Genomic DNA, 17,948 nt, shown 5'->3' with positions numbered 1-17,948 from the left:
GATGCTAGTAATAGCAGTGGCTATGTTCTAAGTCAACTTAATTAATAGCAGGTAATAGATTTCTCCTCCAAGAACTTATCCAAACCTTTTTTAAACCCAGCTACACCAACTGCACTAACCACATCCCCTGGCAACAAATTCCAGAGTTTAATTGTGCGTTGAGTGAAAAAGAACTTTCTCCGATTAGTTTTAAATGTGCTACATGCTAACTTCATGGAGTGCCCCCTAGTCCTTCTGTTATCCAAAAGAGTAAATAACCGACTCACATTTACCTATTCTAGACCTCTCATGATTTTAAACCCTCATGATTTTAAACCCTCAGCCTTCTCTTCTCCAAGCTGAACAGTCCTAACCTCTTTAGTCTTTCCTCATAGGAGAGCTGTTCCATCCCCTTTATCATTTTGGTCGCACTTCTCTGTACCTTCTCTATCACAGCTATATCTTTTTTGAGATGCAGTGACCAGAATTGTACACAGTATTCAAGATGTGGTCTCACCATGCAGCGATACAGAGGCATTATGACATTTTCCATCACCATTCCTTTTCTAATAATTCCCAACATTCTGTTTGCTTTTTTGACTGCTGCAGCACACTGAACCGACGGTTTCAATGTATTAGCTACTATGATGCCTAGATCTCTTTCCTGGGTGGTAGCTCCTAATATGGAACCTAACATTGTGTAAATATAGCATAGGTTATTTTTCCCTATATGCATCACCCACACTTATCCATATTAAATTTCATCTGCCATTTGGATGCCCAATTTTTCAGTCTCACAAGGTTTTCCTGCAATTTATCACAATCTGCTTGTGATTTAACTACTCTGAATAATTTTGTATCATCTGCAAGAACCCACAGTGAATTCCTCTTTGAGCCATTCAAAGGCTTGGATGGCAGCCATGGTACATTTTTGGTATCCAATCCCTTTTTAGTAAAGGCAGTGATTGGGATAGTCAAAGAAGAATAGTTAGGAATGAATTGCCTGTAGTAATTGGCGAAGTCCAATTAGCGTTGCAGTGCACAGAGGTCCATAAGATGGGCCATTCCATTATAACTTTCACCTTATCTGGATCCATACTGAGGCCCTGACAGGAGATAATGCTGTGCTGCTTAATATACAGGCTAAGTTAGCTGGATAATTTTATCTCGCTGTCTAGCCAAGCTGACCAGTATATGAATATGAACCCCTGGATTTCTCCAAGTCCAATTTAATAATGGTTTATGGCCCTTTCTTCCAGGAATTTGTCCAAACCTTTTTTAAACCTAGCTACATTAACAGCGTTTACTACATCCTTTGGCAAAAAAATATTTTTTCCTATTTGTGTTAAATGTATTATCTAGTAACTATATTTCCTGTCCCCTAGTCTTTGTAGTTTTTGAAAGAATAAACAACCGACTTACCCATTCCACTCCACCTATTATTTTATAGACCGTCTCTTCTCCAAGCTGAAGGACCCTAACCTTTTTAGCTTTTCCTCATAGGAGAATCATTTCATCTCCTTTATTAGTTTGATTGCCCTTCTCTGTATCTTTTCTAATTCTGCTATAACATTTTTGAGATGCAGTGACCAGAACTGCACACAGTATTCAAGGTGTGTTCTCGCCATGCAGCAATTACACAGGCATTATGATATTCATTCTTTTATTCTCCATTTCTTTCTGAATAATTCTTAGTATTTTATTTACTTTCTTGGCCATTGCTACACACTGAGTAGAGGATTTCAACATATGATAATGCCTATATCCTTTTCCTGGGTATTGACTCCTACCGTGCATTGTTTAGATATAATTTCAATACTGTTCCCTACATGCATTACTTTGTACTTGTGAACATTAATGTCATCTTCCATTTGGATTCCAGTCTCCCAAGATCCTCTTGCAATTTCTCACAATCCTCTAGTGATTTAACAACTTTGAATAATTTTTTATCATCAGCACATTTGACCAACTCACTCACTGCTCTCCTTTCTAGGTCATTTATAAATATGTCAAAAAGCAGGCATCCCAATCCCTGGGGCACTACACTATTCACCTTTCTCTTCATTGAGAAAATTAACCATTTAGCTCTATGTTTTCTATCTTTCAACCAGTTCTCAATCCACAATAGAACATTGCCTCCTATCCCATGACTTTTAATTTCATCATGAGTCGCTCATGAGGTACTTTGTCAAACACTTTCTGAAAATCCAGATATACTATATCAACTGACATCCTTATCTGCATGTTTATTCACACGTAGCCGCGCATATCTTATAAAATCCGGGGTCGGCGCGCGCAAGGGGGTGCACATTTGTGCAACTTGCGCGCACCGAGCCCGGCATGCGCTGCCTGTTCCCTCCAAGGCCGCCCCAAAATCGGAGCGGCCTTGGAGGGAACTTGGAGGCCTTGGAGGGAAATCGGAGCGGCCTCAGAGGGAACTTTCTTTCCACCCCCCCGCACCTTCCCCTCCCCTTCCCCTACCTAACCCCCCCACCCCCCCGGCTCTATCTAACTCCCCCCTACCTTTGTTGGCAGATTTACGCCTGCTGAAAGCAGGCGTAAATCTGCGTGCCAGCGGGCTGCTGGTGTGCCATCACCCGACTCGGGGGCTGGTCCGGAGGCCTCGACCATGCCCCCGGGCCGGCGCCACGCTCCCCGGTCCCGCCCCGAACCGCCCCCCTGACCCCGTACACGCCCCCTCCCCGCCTCTTTTAGGAAGCTCTGGGACTTACGCGCGTCCCGGGGCTGTGCGCACGCCGGCGGCCTATGTAAAATAGGTGCGCCGGCGCGCGAGTGCCCTGCGCGCGTAAATCCGGCCGGATTTACGCGCGCAGGGCTTTTAAAATCCGGCCCAATGTGTGCCCAACAGGAAGATACTTGCACAAGTTGGTCCAGCATGGCTTGAGCATATTTTTAAAGTCACCCAAGTACACGCATACTTACCGCTACCCACACAAATAAAAAGTTCAATGTGTGTGTGGGCATGGTTTGAGTAGGGCATGGGCATTCCTAAAATTTTGCAAACCGTCAAAAACCTTCAACTGACACTCAATTATAGTGTGAGTTAGGGATCAGTCCTCTCTCCTATAGTTATACAAAAAACCCCCCTTCTCAAATATCCCACCTTTTTGGCGACCTACTCCTTACAAGACCTTCATAATAGGCATCATTGTGCGGCAACTTGTACCATTATTCACTCTGCCTTATTTTTAATCATCGGTCAGTCCATATTTTTTTGAAATTTTTGTGCTTGAAAATTAAAGTGCTCCGTGCTTTTAAAAATTATTTCTCCGATTTTATGTTTTATAAATTGTGCAACATCAAATAAATAGAATCACTTAACTTATAAATCCTGTCCGTTTTCAATGTTGTAGCCCCTTATCTTCACATCCGATGAATTTTAGCAACGTGATCCATCTCCACATTGCTTTCTTGTGTCCGTGGGCACGGACACAAGAAAGCAATGGGCACCTGGGCACAAAAATTTCAAAAAAATATGGACTGACCGATGATTAAAAATAAGGCAGAGTGAATAATGGTACAAGTTGCCGCACAATGATGCCTATTATGAAGGTCTTGTAAGGAGTAGGTCGCCAAAAAGGTGGGATATTTGAGAAGGGGGGTTTTTTGTATAACTATAGCATTCCTAAAATTTAACATGAAATTAGAGTGTAAATACTTATGCTCACAGGCACACACCAGGGTCCCCTGCCGAGTAACTTTACTTCTGCTATGGATGACATCTAAGTTATAAAATAAACAGACAGAATGCCAGGGTTTTAAGGGTTGGGGCTAACAGAGGAGAAGGGAAGTTATTCAGCTAGGAGGGTTTGGAAGTCCTATTCCTTACCTGGGTGAACTGGGAATGAAATGGGAAAACTGGTAATGGCATCAGTGCGTGTCTTTTAAAATCCCTCCAATTTTGTGGTAAAAGTGGCATTTGCATGCATAGGCATGCAAATTTGCGCACATGTGCGCATGATCATGTTATTTAATAACATGACTGTATCCCTGGGCACGGGTCAACGAATATGTGCACATGTGCGTCTGCGTGCTTCTTTAAAACGGCAAGAGGAAATGTGAAAAAAAAAGGATTTGCATCCACAAAAAAGCAGGGGAGTAGCTTGCTTGATACGGTGGTTACTACCCCAAACCAAATAAGCCTGATACTTCACTTTCAATGATATCCAGCATAGTTCTCTGCTTCAACGCAGGGGGAAAAGATGATTTACATTCAGACAACAACCAACAAGGATTGAGTTGCACAGGCTGGATAAACATGCGTGGGAGTAGCTTGCTATGATGGTGGTTACTACCCCTAAACAATTAGCTAGATACTTCACTTAGATGCAGCTCCAGCACTGCTAACTACATCGATGGCGGGGGTGGAAGGGAAATAGATCGAAGGCGGGGGTGGAAGATATATAGAACAAAAAAGTCACTTACAAGGGACAAGAGAAAAGGATAAGTATGGGGGAAAAAAATGAAAGCTTTCTGGGCAGACTGGATGGACCGTTTGGTCTTCTTCTGCCGTCATTTCTATGTTTCTATGTATAAAAGTTACCATCTTACTGCACACAATTCTTAAATTGTGGTTGTACCATAGATCAACTCCAGTCCTGGAGTGCCACATACAGGTTTGGTTTCAGGATACTCACACCCACAATGAATATGCATGAGATATTTGCATACAATGGAGGCAGTGCATGCAAATATACCTCATGCATATTCAATGTAGATATCCTGAAAACCAGATCTGTTTCCAGCACTTCAGGACCTACCCCTGATATAGCAGCTGTTATAGTTAGAAGTAGACATGACTTATCACTACCACTAAGTAATATTTAATATGAAACCATATTACAGTATTTTTTTTGGCACCTATTTATTTATTATTTATTTATTTTATTTATGAAACTTTTAATATACCGACATTCATAGGACATATCATGCCGGTTTACAAAAAACTTTAGTTAACATAATCTAAAGCAAACATGCTATTATGTGCTTTATTGTGAACCGTTGTGACGGCAGCTAGCTTAACGACGGTATAGAAAAGATTTTAAATAAAATAAATAAATAAATATGATATTTACAGTTTTATTCTCCATTCCTTTCAGCATAATCCCTAACATTGCTTTTTTTGACCACTATGAAATACTGAGCTGTCCACAATGACTCCAAGATCTTTTTCTTGGGTGATTACTCCTAATACAGAACCAAGCATAAATGTGTATCTATAGTTAGGATTATTTTTCCCTATGTGCATCACTTTGCATTAGTCCACATTAAATTTTATCTTCCACTTAGATGCCCAGTTCCCTAGACTTGCAAGATCCATCTGCAGTTCCTCATATTCTGCTTGTGTTTTAACTACATTGAGCATTTTTGCATCATCTGCAAATTTAATCCCTTCCCTCACTGCCTTCTTTCCCAGATTGTTAATGAATAGGTTAAATACTGATCCCAGTACAGATCTCTAGACACTTCACTATTTACCTTTTCTTTTAATCATTTACCAGTCCATAGTAAGACCTCACCACCTATCCCATGACTTTTCAGTTTTTTGAGGAGTCTCTCATGAGGGACTTCATGAAATGCTTTCTGAAAATGCAAATACACTGTTTCGATTGACTCACCTTTATCTACATATTTATTTGTTTATTCATATTCAGGCTAATTTTAAAATGAGCGATTAATCGAGCAAACTTACTTTGTGTATCTTCCTTAGGACTTTGTTGGCTTTAATACTCGTAGGCAAGCAGATTTTAAAACATGCTTGCATGAAAGACATTCCCAGTTTTTACAATTATTCCACCAGTTTGCCCAGTCAATCTCGATGGTTCTTCATCCTGCACTCCCCCCAGTTGACCTGGACCCCTCACCCAGTTGTGTTAGGCCTAAAAAAAACGTTTTCTGCAGACTTAGTCCTCATCAGGAGCAGCAGAAAATATTTGCAGCTAACAAGCTGCCACATGCTGTGACCTCCAGATTTATGTATTAACTGTTAACCCTGCCTCTTTTCCACAGCTCACACATAACACGCGCACAATTAGTGGCTTTTAAAATCCGCAGTGCTCGCGCCCGGATTTAGGCATAAGCAATCTAGACAAATGCCTAGGGCACCAAATTTTGAAGGCACCAAATACCCAGGCCAGAGTGGAGCCTGCTTCCACTTGCTTTAGGGAAGTGTGCCGGCACAGCTTTAATAAAGGGTGCCAGTGGGGCACTCAGCCTACGGGAGCCAAAATCTTAAATCCAGCCCTGGCTCAACCCAAGCTGCGTCTTTTAGAATCTTTTTAGAGCCATCAACTGAGATGGTTCTAAAAAACATATTTCACATCTGGCACAATTATACATTGACAAAGAAAAATGCAAACAAAAAGATGCACCTAATTCTAACATCTCTTTATCCATTGAAAGAAATTTCTTCCACTGCTCTTGACTAGCTCTGCACAAATCAGGAAAAATCCAAACCTTAAAACCTATATAAGTTAACTGAGCTTTTTGAAAAAAATAAACCCAGTACTAGCTCTCGATCCTGAGAAAAAACAAAAGTCGTTAATAAAGTAGCTCTGTGTATTTCAGCCACCACAGAAGATTCCAACATATCCCTGAGATGAAGATGCCTGATCGAACAAGCAAATTTTAATTTTAAATTGCCTCCATTATCTTTATTGCAGGAATCTTAATTGAACTAATGTTTTCAATCACTGGTTCTTTCAAAGAAGACAATAGAACTTTGCATCTCATTTAGGCAATCAGGACTGCTCTGTCTGCCCAGTGAGCTGATATTCATGCTCAGCCTGCCAGGAGAGGCCCTGAAGATTTCGGAGTTTACTTTGTGCAAAAGGAAAGCCCATGATTTTGAAGCATTTTAAAACTTGCTTTGTTTTTATTCAAATATAATACAAAAATACTCGTCAAAATAATGTTGAATTCTGTGGCAAAGAGCAGATTTATTTGGCAATTCCTATATCCATGGAATTTCCGAATTACAGAAAATTGGAGGCCATGACTATACCTGTTCTTTTTGCCACATAGGACTGATTAAGATCTTTTTCCATAGACACAGAATGGGAAAAAAAGCCTTAGTAAATCAGTCTTTTAATCTGCTTTCCAATTTATGTGCTAGGTCTACTTACCAATCTATGTGGTTAGTGCTTTTAAATCTCTCCAGACGACCCACTTCCTAAGACATGCATTCCACTAACTACCTCTGCCTATCACTAGCAGGCCGATACAGTAAAAATCGCGGGACAGCGCTCGCTCTCCCAGTGCACGCACAGGACACTCTCCTGTGGGCGCAATACAGTAAAGTAATTTATTTAAATGAGGGTCCCTGGCAAAAAGAGGCGCTAGGGATGCTAGCGCGTCCCTAGCGCCTCTTTTTGGACAGGAGCGGCGGCTGTCAGTGGGTTTGACAGCCGACGCTCAATTTTGCCAGCGTCGGTTCTCGAGCCCGCTGACAGCCACGGGTTCGGAAACCGGATGCCGGCAAAATTGAGCATCTGGTTTTCAACCTGCGAGCTGCGGGTCCATTTAAATTTTTTTTTTTTAAATATTTTACTTTTTTTTTAACTTTTGGGGCCTCCGACTTAATATCACCATGATATTAAGTCGGAGGGTGCACAGAAAAACAGTTTTAACTACTTCTCTGTGCACTTCCCCGGTGCCGGCAAAAATTAGCGCCTACCATTGGGCAGCCATTAATTTCTTAAAGTAAAATGTGCGGCTTGGCTGCACATTTTATTTACTGTATCGCGCGGGAATACCTAATAGGGCCATCAACATGCATTTGCATGTTGTGGGCGCTATTAGGTTCGAGGGGGAGGGGGGTTGGACGCGCATTTTGGACGTGCTATTAGCTCTTACTGAATAAGTGGTAAAGCTAGCACATCGAAAATGTGCATCCAATCGCAGGTTAACAATGCGCTCCGCCGGAGTGCACTGTACTGTATCGGCCTGTAGGTTGTCTATCCCATAGGCACTAGTTCCTTAAGCATAATCTTGATTACCTCCAATAGCAGATCTGCCTCCTGTGTTACTTCTTCAGTCTCCTGGACCTGCATTGACTGGGATGAGAGGAGTAACTGAAGATATGATGTGGCTGTGTGATAATGGGTATGTTCAAGCAGTCAGGGCTGCTGCATGTAGTCTATCCCAGTGTTTCCTGACCTTTTGTATGCCAGGGGCTGGCTAGCTACCTTCATTCAATTACATGGACTGGTTGTGGTGCTGATGAGTGGGAGGCAGAGGGGAAGAAATGCTCCCTTCCCTTCCAGGTCTTTAATCTCATAGGTCAGCCCTCCAGATGATCTCTTTCATTTTAAGAAGGTATCTAGCCACTTTAAGAACATTGTTTTCTAAAACAAGTTGCTTTTATTTTAAAAAGTTCTCTTTCTCTCACCTCAGTCAGCAAATAGTAAATGTCCTCAAAAATAGAAAACAAAGCTCCCTCTCATCCCAGCTAACCACCAGTTAATGACTCAAAAAATATCCTTACCCCTTTCTTTCCCTCCCCAAGATAGCTACTAGTTTATCATTAAAAAAAAAAAAAGAAGAAATCCCATTCTCTCTTCCCCTGCCAATCAATTAATACTCCCCCAACTGTGGATTGTTCTTTCCAGTTGGGTTCAGTCCCAAGACTCTGGGAGGGAAGCAACTGCAGTTGAATGTTAACAAGCCAGCATGAGACTGAATCAGCATCTCCTCTGTTCTCAGACCCAATGCTGGCCCTGCCCCCTCCTGGCTTGTCTAAGCGGGTGGGGCCTAAAGGTGGAGCAGACCCTGAATCGGTCTCATGTTGGCTCTTTTAACATTTAGCTGTAGCTGCCTTAGAATTAGCCCTAACTGGAATAAAAGGTCTGTAGGACGGGGGTGGGGGGAAGGGTTAGGAAAAATCTCTGCTACTGTGATGCAGGATGTAGTCCAGTATGTGCACCTGCAGGATACGTCTTGCTTCCTTCTCATCCTCCTTCAATCCCCATTGCTCTGCTGAAATGCTGCCATGGACTGATGGTTGAAAAGCACTTTAGCTTAGTGTGTACAACCTACACATCTACTCTATTACCATTTTACTATTTTCCATGTTTGCAGGAATTTTGTGGTTTTTGTTTTTGCAATAAAATCTTTAAACCCCAATGACATTAAGAACATAAGAACATGCCATGCTGGGTCAGACCAAGGGTCCATAAAGCCCAGCATCCTGTTTCCAACAGTAGCAATTCCAGGCCATAAGAACCTGGCAAGTACCCAAAAACTAAGTCTATTCTGTATTATCGTTGCTAGTAAGAGCAGTGGCTATTTTCTAAGTCTACTTAATTAATAGCAGGTAATGGACTTCTCCTCCAAGAACTTATCCAATCCTTTTTTAAACCCAGCTATACTAACTGCACTAACCACATCCTCTGGCAACAAATTCCAGAGTTTAATTGTGAGTTGAGTGAAAAAGAACTTTCTCCGATTAGTTTTAAATGTGCCACATGCTAACTTCATGGAGTGCCCCCTAGTCTTTCTATTATCTGAAAGAGTAAATAACCAATTCATATCTACCCGTTCTAGACCTCTCATGATTTTAAATACCTCTATCATATCCCCCCCTCAGCCGTCTCTTCTCCCAGCTGAAAAGTACTAACCTCTTTAGTCTTTCCTCATAGGGGAGCTGTTCCATTCCCTTTATCATTTTGGTCACCCTTCTCTGTACCTTCTCCATCGCAATTATATCTTTTTTGAGATGCGGCGACCAGAATTGTACACAGTATTCAAGGTGCGGTCTCACCATGGAGCAATACAGAGGCATTATGACATTTTCCGTTTTATTCACCATTCCCTTTCTAATAATTCCCAACATTCTGTTTGCTTTTTTGACTGCCGCAGCACACTGAACCGATGATTTCAATGTGATATCCACTATGACGCCTAGATCTCTTTCTTGGGTGGTAGCACCAAATATGGAACCTAACATTGTGTAACTGTAGCATGGGTTATTTTTCCATATATGCATCACCTTGCACTTATCCACATTATTAGGGATGTGAATCGGGCTTTGGACGATTGAAAATATCGTACGATATTTTCAAAATCATCAGAAATCGGGGGCTCCCCCAAAACGATAGGAAAACCCCATGATATTGTTCGTGGGGGTTCTCTTATCGTTTTGGGGGAGGGCGGGAAAAAACGGCACACAAAAATAACCCCTAAACCCACCCTGCCCCTTTCAAACTAATCCCTTAGCTTCCCCCACCCTCCCAACCCCACCAAAAACGTTTTACAGGTACCTGGTGGTCCAGTGGGGGTCCCGGGAGCGATCTCCCGCTCCCGGACCGTCAGCTGCCACTAATCAAAATGGCGCCGATGGCCCTTTGCCCTTACCATGTGACAGGGTATCCGTGCCATTGGCCGGCCCCTGTCACATGGAGGGAGCACTGGATGGCCAGCACCATTGGCCGGCCCCTGTCACATGGAGGGAGCACTGGATGGCCAGCACCATGGCGCGGGCCATCCAGTGCTCCTACCATGTGACAGGGGCCGGCCAATGGCACGGATGCCCTGTCACATGGTAAGGGCAAAGGGCCATTGGCGCCATTTTGATTAGTGGCAGCTGACGGCCCGGGAGCGGGAGATCGCTCCCGGGACCCCCACTGGACCACCAGGTACCTGTAAAATGTTTTTGGGGGGGTCGGGAGGGTGGGGGAAGCTAAGGGATTAGTTTTAAAGGGTCGGGGTGGGTTTTTTGTTTATCGGCTCGGGCGCAGCCGATAAACAAAACCGCAATCGGGCCGGACAAAAAAAAAAACACGATGTGAATCGGAACCAGAATCGGAACCGATTCCGGTTCCGATTCACATCTCTACACATTATTCCTTCTTGTGAACCTAGGGAAATCCTATACTATTTTTAGGACTAAAAGTGTATTCTTTGCATACAAAATGTGTCTGTATATCTACTACTACTACTTTTAATCATTCATATAGCAGTATAAGATGAATGTGTATGTGCAGCACGTCATTATAAGAGATAGCCCCTGTTCCATGGAGCTTACAAACATGTCAAGACACACAGGCAAGACAAATAAGAGTTGGAAAAGGTAGAAAATAGGAGCAGTGGACTTAAACCTTGGAAGTATTTGCTGTGGAGAAAAAGGCTGAGAAGGGCAGGTAATGGAAAGAGGAATGATATAGTTGCATTTACCCAATGGTAATGGTGTAGAAATACTGCATTTTTAAATACTAGTGCTCTAGTTCATGTGGGGTTATGAATGGCAATCCCACATGAATTGGAGCATTAATGCTGAAAAATGCTGCAGTTCAACATACTTTGTTGGGATGGTCTTGGCGACTCCCCACCCCCTGCCTATCCTTTTGCTCATGAAGAAAATTACAAGTGCCATTGCCAGCACTAGGGGAAGGGGCTTTCTTCACAGGTAAATACTTGTTAAGCCATAGAGCAGGGCGTTCCAAACCTGTCCTGGTGATCCCACAGCCAGTTGGGTATTCAGGACATTCACAATGAATATGCATGAGATAAATTTGCATATCATGGACCAGGGGAGGAGTTAAGTTGGCAGCATGTAGTTGCATAGCTCTCTGCTGCTCCACATTACTTGCTTTTTTCTTCGATATCACCATGCCGCCTAAGCGTAAAGGGAGAGTTCGGGTTTATCCCTCTGTAACCCATCCTGTCCCAGGTCAGCGTTCCATCATTGAGTTTTTTGCCGACTCACTTGTGTCTGGGGACATGACCCCCATTGGCGGGTCTGCAAGAAGAGCGTCAGCCTCATCTGAGGAAGTATCCTTTAATCCCCTTGATCTTAACCACCACCAGCACAACGCTTCTCCTCCCCCAATATGGCAATTGCATCTCCAGGTGATGACCTCATTGGAGCCATGTCAGAGGCAGTTATCATGGGCAAAGTGGCTGGAACTCAGGCTTCAACATCAGTGGCAGTGAGCTCTATTGTGGACCATCCAGCAGCTTTCCAATCTGGTGTTTCTTCAGGTGGTGAATCCACTTTTTCTGCTATTACAGCGATTCAGTGCCTCCCTTCTCCATTACATCACCTGGAGAGCCCACAGTATCTAGCTCCTATCCCCAAGCCAGTCGTGGTGACATTGGACTCCATTTGGGAGTTAATAGCTAAGCTGGACTTGGACTTTCATGAGTGCTCCTTTAAAGTTTCTTCAATTTCTTCTAAATAGGATGCTCTGACTCAGGATCGTAACTCCCAGCTAACAGCTCACACTAAAAGGGTTCAAATCTTGGTAGATGATATGAAATCCGTCCAAAATGTTAATGCCACACTAATCCAGGAATGTATTGTTCTAACATGGAAAGTAGAATTTATTGAAAATCATTTAAGGCATTTAAATTTGCGATTATTAAACTTTCCTAGAGTTATTAGAGAATTGCCAAGAGTTACACTACGGAAGTACTTGATTGATATATTACATATTTCCCCTGAGAACCTTCTTTCCTTCAATAAAGTTTATTTTCTTCCACTTCCACATTCCAGAGTTAATGAGGCGCAGTCTCCGATTGACTTGGGAAATTTAACTGACTTCTGGAATCTACCTCTGATATTATCAAAAGGGTGACATTGCTGGTTTCTTTTGTGTATGAACAAGATTTATGCTTGGTTATGTGTAGTTATTTTCAGAATATAAGGGTTAATTTTCTGGGTCAGTTCGTTCAAATTTTCCCTGATCTGGCTAAAGCTACTCAGGAGTGGAGAAAGGGTTTCTTAGCTTTAGGGGCATCTTTTTTGTTGAGATATCCTTGTAAATGTATTATTAAGTACAATACTAATTGTTAGATTTTCTTTGCCCTTGAACAACTGAGATTATTTATAGATTCCAGAAAGCGGATCTCTTCTTCTTCTCCCCCATTTGTGAGTCCTAAAAACTAGATCATTTAATGTATGTTCAGGTTGGGTATGAATACATATAAAGCTTTTTTCTTTGAGAATGTTGTTTCCCATGATATCTTTTTCTTTTGTTCTCATTTGAACCTCCTCCTCCACTTCTTTTGGATTTATGGACTATTTTGTATATTTGTTTTTCTTTTTATTGTAATATCCATTATTTTTCTTTTCTTAAGTTTCTAGTGCAAAGTTTATTGTGCTTTGTAATTATGATGATAATTAAATAATTAAAATAATTTGCATATTGTGCAGACACAATACATGCACATTTACCTCATGCATATTCATTATGGATATCCTGAAAAACGTGCTGGCTGAGGGGTCCCCAGGATAGGTTTGGGAATCCCTACCACAGTGAATCCCTTTGAAAATCACCACCAAAAAAAAAAAAATAAAAAAATGGATGAAACATTTTCCTTCACAAAAATATCTTACCCGCTTTGTACTAGAATATACATTTGGAACTACAGCACTTTTTAACAATGAAGCTGTAGTTCAAGAAAGTTATGGCTTTGGGGCAGGAACAGCTGTCATTAGTTCCTGAAACCTTCATTTGTGGTAGTTTTGGAAAATACATAGAAAAGCAGGCTAGGTTTCTATGTAGTGTAAAAATCATTGCTGGTTCTTTGGGACTCAGCCCCCCATATTTTGCTCTAGTTTTCATAGCTAAACACACTGTTCAGGGTTGTATTTCAGAAGAGGTCAAATTCTCATTTCCTCCCCATGATCTTGTTGAACTGAAGCAAAGATATACAATGGTGGTATCAATGATCCAGTTCAAAGGGGGTTAAGTGTTATAAAACTTTTCAGGGGAAAGAGCTGTCTTCAGTTACTGAAACACTTAGGGGACCTATCTACTAAAGCATGACACAAAGCACATTCATTAGTGACCCACAGAAAAGACAGGATTTACTACAGGACTTTAAGCTCTAAGTGAATCCTGCATTCATGCTGGCAATGGAAGCTATTATACCTGGTAATGTACTCACACGGAAGTTACCAGTCACAGTAATGCCGAATACTGGGACGACCCAGCTGTGCTGGGAAATGGTACAGCTGGCCCACAGTGTTACTCCCTCAAAATCCAAACTCTCCTGTTCTCCCCACCTAGGGCAGATAACGCCCCCACTCCTACAGTATACCCCACCTACAAGAAATTGCCCCCTCCCCACACATGGATGTTTAGGGCATAGGGGAATTCTAGGGTTAACCAGAACCATTTTGAATTTTGATGCCAGCAGGTCAGGAGTTACTAGCCTTCACTTCTGCTGTAGATACCTGAGAAGGTTTTATAGCCCTCCTGACATCATTTTATCTAGTTTCATAAAATATACATTATATCAGGAAGTTTTCTTACGGCATTCTTGTATGTGCCTTGTAAAATATGGAGACAATAGACTTATTTTCCATAAACCCAAATTGTATTGGAGGAGAAGTCCATTACCTGCTATTAAGTTCACTTAGAGAATAGCCACAGCCATTAGCAATGGTAACATGGAATAGACTTAGTTTTTGGGTACTTGCCAGGTTCTTATGGCCTGGATTGGCCACTGTTGGAAACAGGATGCTGGGCTTGATGGACCCTTGGTCTGACCCAGTATGGCATGTTCTTATGTTCTTATGTTCTTATTCTTCATTTAATAACATCATAATATAATAATGACAGCAAATAAAGACCAATAGTCTATCCAGTCTGACCAGCAATTAACTGATGGTAGTAACTGCTATGCCATGCAGATTGCCCCAATGTATTCTGCTAAGGGTAGTACCACTCCATGCACACCAGGTCATGTGTTCTTCCTTATAATAATTCTACTGTAAGAAAAGATGCAAGCTGCTTGGGCTTATGGAAAATAAATTTATTACCTGCATATTTTATAAGACACAAGAATGCTACAAAAAATATTTCATGCCAAGAGAAATAACCTCCTGGCACATTACAAGAAATTGTCTTCTCCTATTCAACTTTGCCTACAAAAATTAGGGAAAACACTGTTTCAATGGCTCATGAACAGTTTGTAAATTTTGAGTGTCCAGTCTTGGTCTGATTCTAATATAAATGAAACTAGGAGAGCACCTCTCAGTATAACCTCTTCTAATGACTTTTCAAGCATCTGCATAAGATTGAAAGTGTTAATAGAGAATTTTCTCCTTCCCCACCAACAATCTTCACTGCCTGTGTCCCAGCATGCTCGTTCACTGGCATGGGTGGGAGAGGCTGGGTAACAGAATCTACAGGAATATTCAAAGTCTCTATGAGATACTTCTTGAGCATCTCTCATGCTGCAATATTGGGAGCTAGGGGAAGTTAAAAAAAATGAAAAACTTACATTACCTGATTTTCTAATGTTTCTATCTTGCAGTGCATGGCCATCCTTAATCAGTACTGCACTGTTCAACTGTAGAGCATCTGCTTTATGATTCAGCATCACACACTTCCCCATATGCTATTCCTCATTTGTTTCCTAGGTCTGGATCATATTACAAAATTGCATAGAAAAGCTGCAAGTTCTAGAATGGAATTACAAATGGTGGCCTAGATGGTACTTAAGATGACTAGGGATGTGCAGACGGACAACATATGTTGCATTCGGTATTCGTATTCGTCGAAGGGCAGATACGTTGCATTCGGCAAGGGGTTCCACGATACATTCATGTGTTCATTCTTATTCATTTCCCTACTAAAATTTAATTAACTACAACCCCCTAACCTCTTGACCCCCCCCCCCAAGACTTACCAAAACTCACTGGTGGTCCAGCGGGGGGTCCGGGAGCCATCTCCTGCACTCACGCCATCAGCTACCAGTATTCTTGGGACATGACTTGCTAAAGTCCCTGGTGGTCCAGCAGGGGTCCAGGAGTGACCTCCTGCACTCGGATCATCGGCTGCCAGTAATCAAAATGGCGTCAATAGCCTTTGCCCTTACTATGTCACAGGGGCTACCGGTGCCATTGGTCAGCCCCTGTCACATAGTAGGAGCACAAGATGGCGCCGGCCATCCATTGCTCCTACCATGTGACAGGGGCCGACCAATGGCACTGGTAGCCCCTGTGACATAGTAAGGTCAAAGGCTATCGGTGCCATTTTGAATACCGGCAGCTGATGGCGTGAGTGCAGGAGATGGCTCCCGGACCCCCCACTAGACCACCAGGGAGTTTTGGTAAGTCTTGGGGGGGGGGTCATGAGGGTGGGGGGGGGTGTGTGTTTAAATTTGCTCCTTTAGATGGTTGAATAATTCGGTGAAGATTCGTTGTATTCGTGGGGAATCGCGATACGTTTTGCTTCCCCATGAATACAACGAATATGGCCCTATACATTGCAGATTGCCAATACGTTGCAAACGAATGCACACCCCTAAAGATGACCACTGTCAGCTTCACAAACATGCTGCTTTGCTTGAAGAGTGACTGTATAGATGACTCAGAAGCAAACATGAGGCTCCCAGCTTAATGGTCTTCACCTTGCATAGCAGGGTAACCCATAGCTGCTATCTGAAGTCCAAAAGGAGAATAATTTCCTCTTTCAAGAGGAAAGTAACACCTAAGTGTTAAAATGGCTATCTGCACAAGAAGAGAAACAGGCCCAGGGAAACAGAGGCAGATGCACAGATAAGAGCTTTAAACTTGTCTACTATAATTAGCTATTTTTTCTAAGAAAATAAAGAAGAAATATATTATTTATTAGTCCTATTTCCTCTTGAAGCTGGACCCAGGACCAATAAAGTTCTTCTGAGATCTAACCTTCAAATATGAGCCTGAGAGGGAGAAGAATGTTCAGGGATCCAGAGGAGCATATTTTGTGCCACCTTGCTATATCCTGTCTTAAATGTCTCCTGTGTTTTACTTTCTTCATGTACATAACCTAAAAATCAATTTGGGCTAGTGAATGTCCTTGAACACAGTGTGCCTTGTGAGACTTCTATGCAGTGGAAACTGGACTCAACACTTGCGTTTTCTGTGATGCTTTTCAGAGATATATTTGGAGGGAAAGCAGGTTTTAATGGTGGACTAATACATGTGTGTACACAGAACATTGTCAGACAACCTAGCTATAGCCATGTCACTGAAATTGCTAGGCCATAAATGTGCCATTTTCAGCAAACAAATTCAGATACTGACCTTGTAATGCAGAGGACAACAATGCAGATAATAGCAATCTGAATGGTTCCGATCACGGCTGCTATTAGGACGTACTGAAATCTCACTGGACCAGGAACCACGTATAAAACATTGAAGTCTTTCTTTTCACAGTGTGGTCCGCTATAGCCTGTGTCGCATCTGTAACAAAGAATGCTTGCCCTTGTTAATCAGGGGAACGGATTCCATGCAGAGAGTGAAGAAAAGCAATGAGCTATTACCAATGGTAGCAGGAAAAGCAGGACCCCCAAAACACCACAGCAAAACACGGCATTGGGAACGGTTTGGTGTGAAGGAAGTTTAATGCAACCTGCTGTGTTCATGCGAGCTCTGCTTGCCCCTTGGCACAGATTAGATTTCCAGGATTTGAAGATGCATAAGTATTTCTATGGTGTAAATGCTATAATGCTGACAAGCTGATGAATGCCTGAGGACATTTGCCCTTTCTGCTGGTCAAAGGATAAAACACTGAATTCAATTAAAAATTTTAATTCGTGCTATAGCCTCTCAGCTTTATTGCTTATTCTTTTTTAACACTGGAAGCTAGTGAGTGTAATTTCTCTTTTCTTTTTTATTCATAGGAAGTTATACTTCTCATATTTAAAAAATCCATAGCAGAAATATAGCATGCAGTCATAATTTTTATGTACTTTTTAAATCCTGAAGCACTAGATTTATTGTGTTTGGCTGGTGTTCTATTTATTGTCAGAGACTGTGATGTCCATTTTCAGTAAGCCAATTAGTTGATGAGTTATCTGGCTAAAGTTAGCTGGATAACCTTCCAGCTGAATATTCTTGGTTAAAGTTATCTGGCTTTGGTCGAATATAGCCGTTTAAGGTTTTTAAGTTATCCAGCCTTGTGTGGCTGTGATAACTTGCTTCTTATCCGGATATCGTCAAAAGATATCTG

At 42.0% G+C, this 17,948-nt stretch overlaps 1 protein-coding gene across 1 annotated transcript in view; it reads right to left on the bottom strand.

The window, feature by feature from the left end:
• The window catches only part of TMEFF2 (transmembrane protein with EGF like and two follistatin like domains 2), a 718,820-nt gene that overhangs the window by 12,470 nt on the left and 688,402 nt on the right, over positions 1-17,948 (bottom strand). Inside the window, exon 9 of the mRNA XM_029606083.1 lies at positions 17,021-17,179. Within this exon, the coding sequence (XP_029461943.1) occupies positions 17,021-17,179 (159 nt within the window). The remainder of the gene's footprint in view (positions 1-17,020; positions 17,180-17,948) is intronic.

The sequence above is a fragment of the Rhinatrema bivittatum genome, chromosome 6, assembly GCF_901001135.1.
Source record: "Rhinatrema bivittatum chromosome 6, aRhiBiv1.1, whole genome shotgun sequence".
NCBI lineage: Eukaryota > Metazoa > Chordata > Amphibia > Gymnophiona > Rhinatrematidae > Rhinatrema > Rhinatrema bivittatum.
The sequence above is the reverse complement of the archived record's forward strand: the minus strand, read 5'-3'. Positions and strand labels throughout refer to the sequence as shown.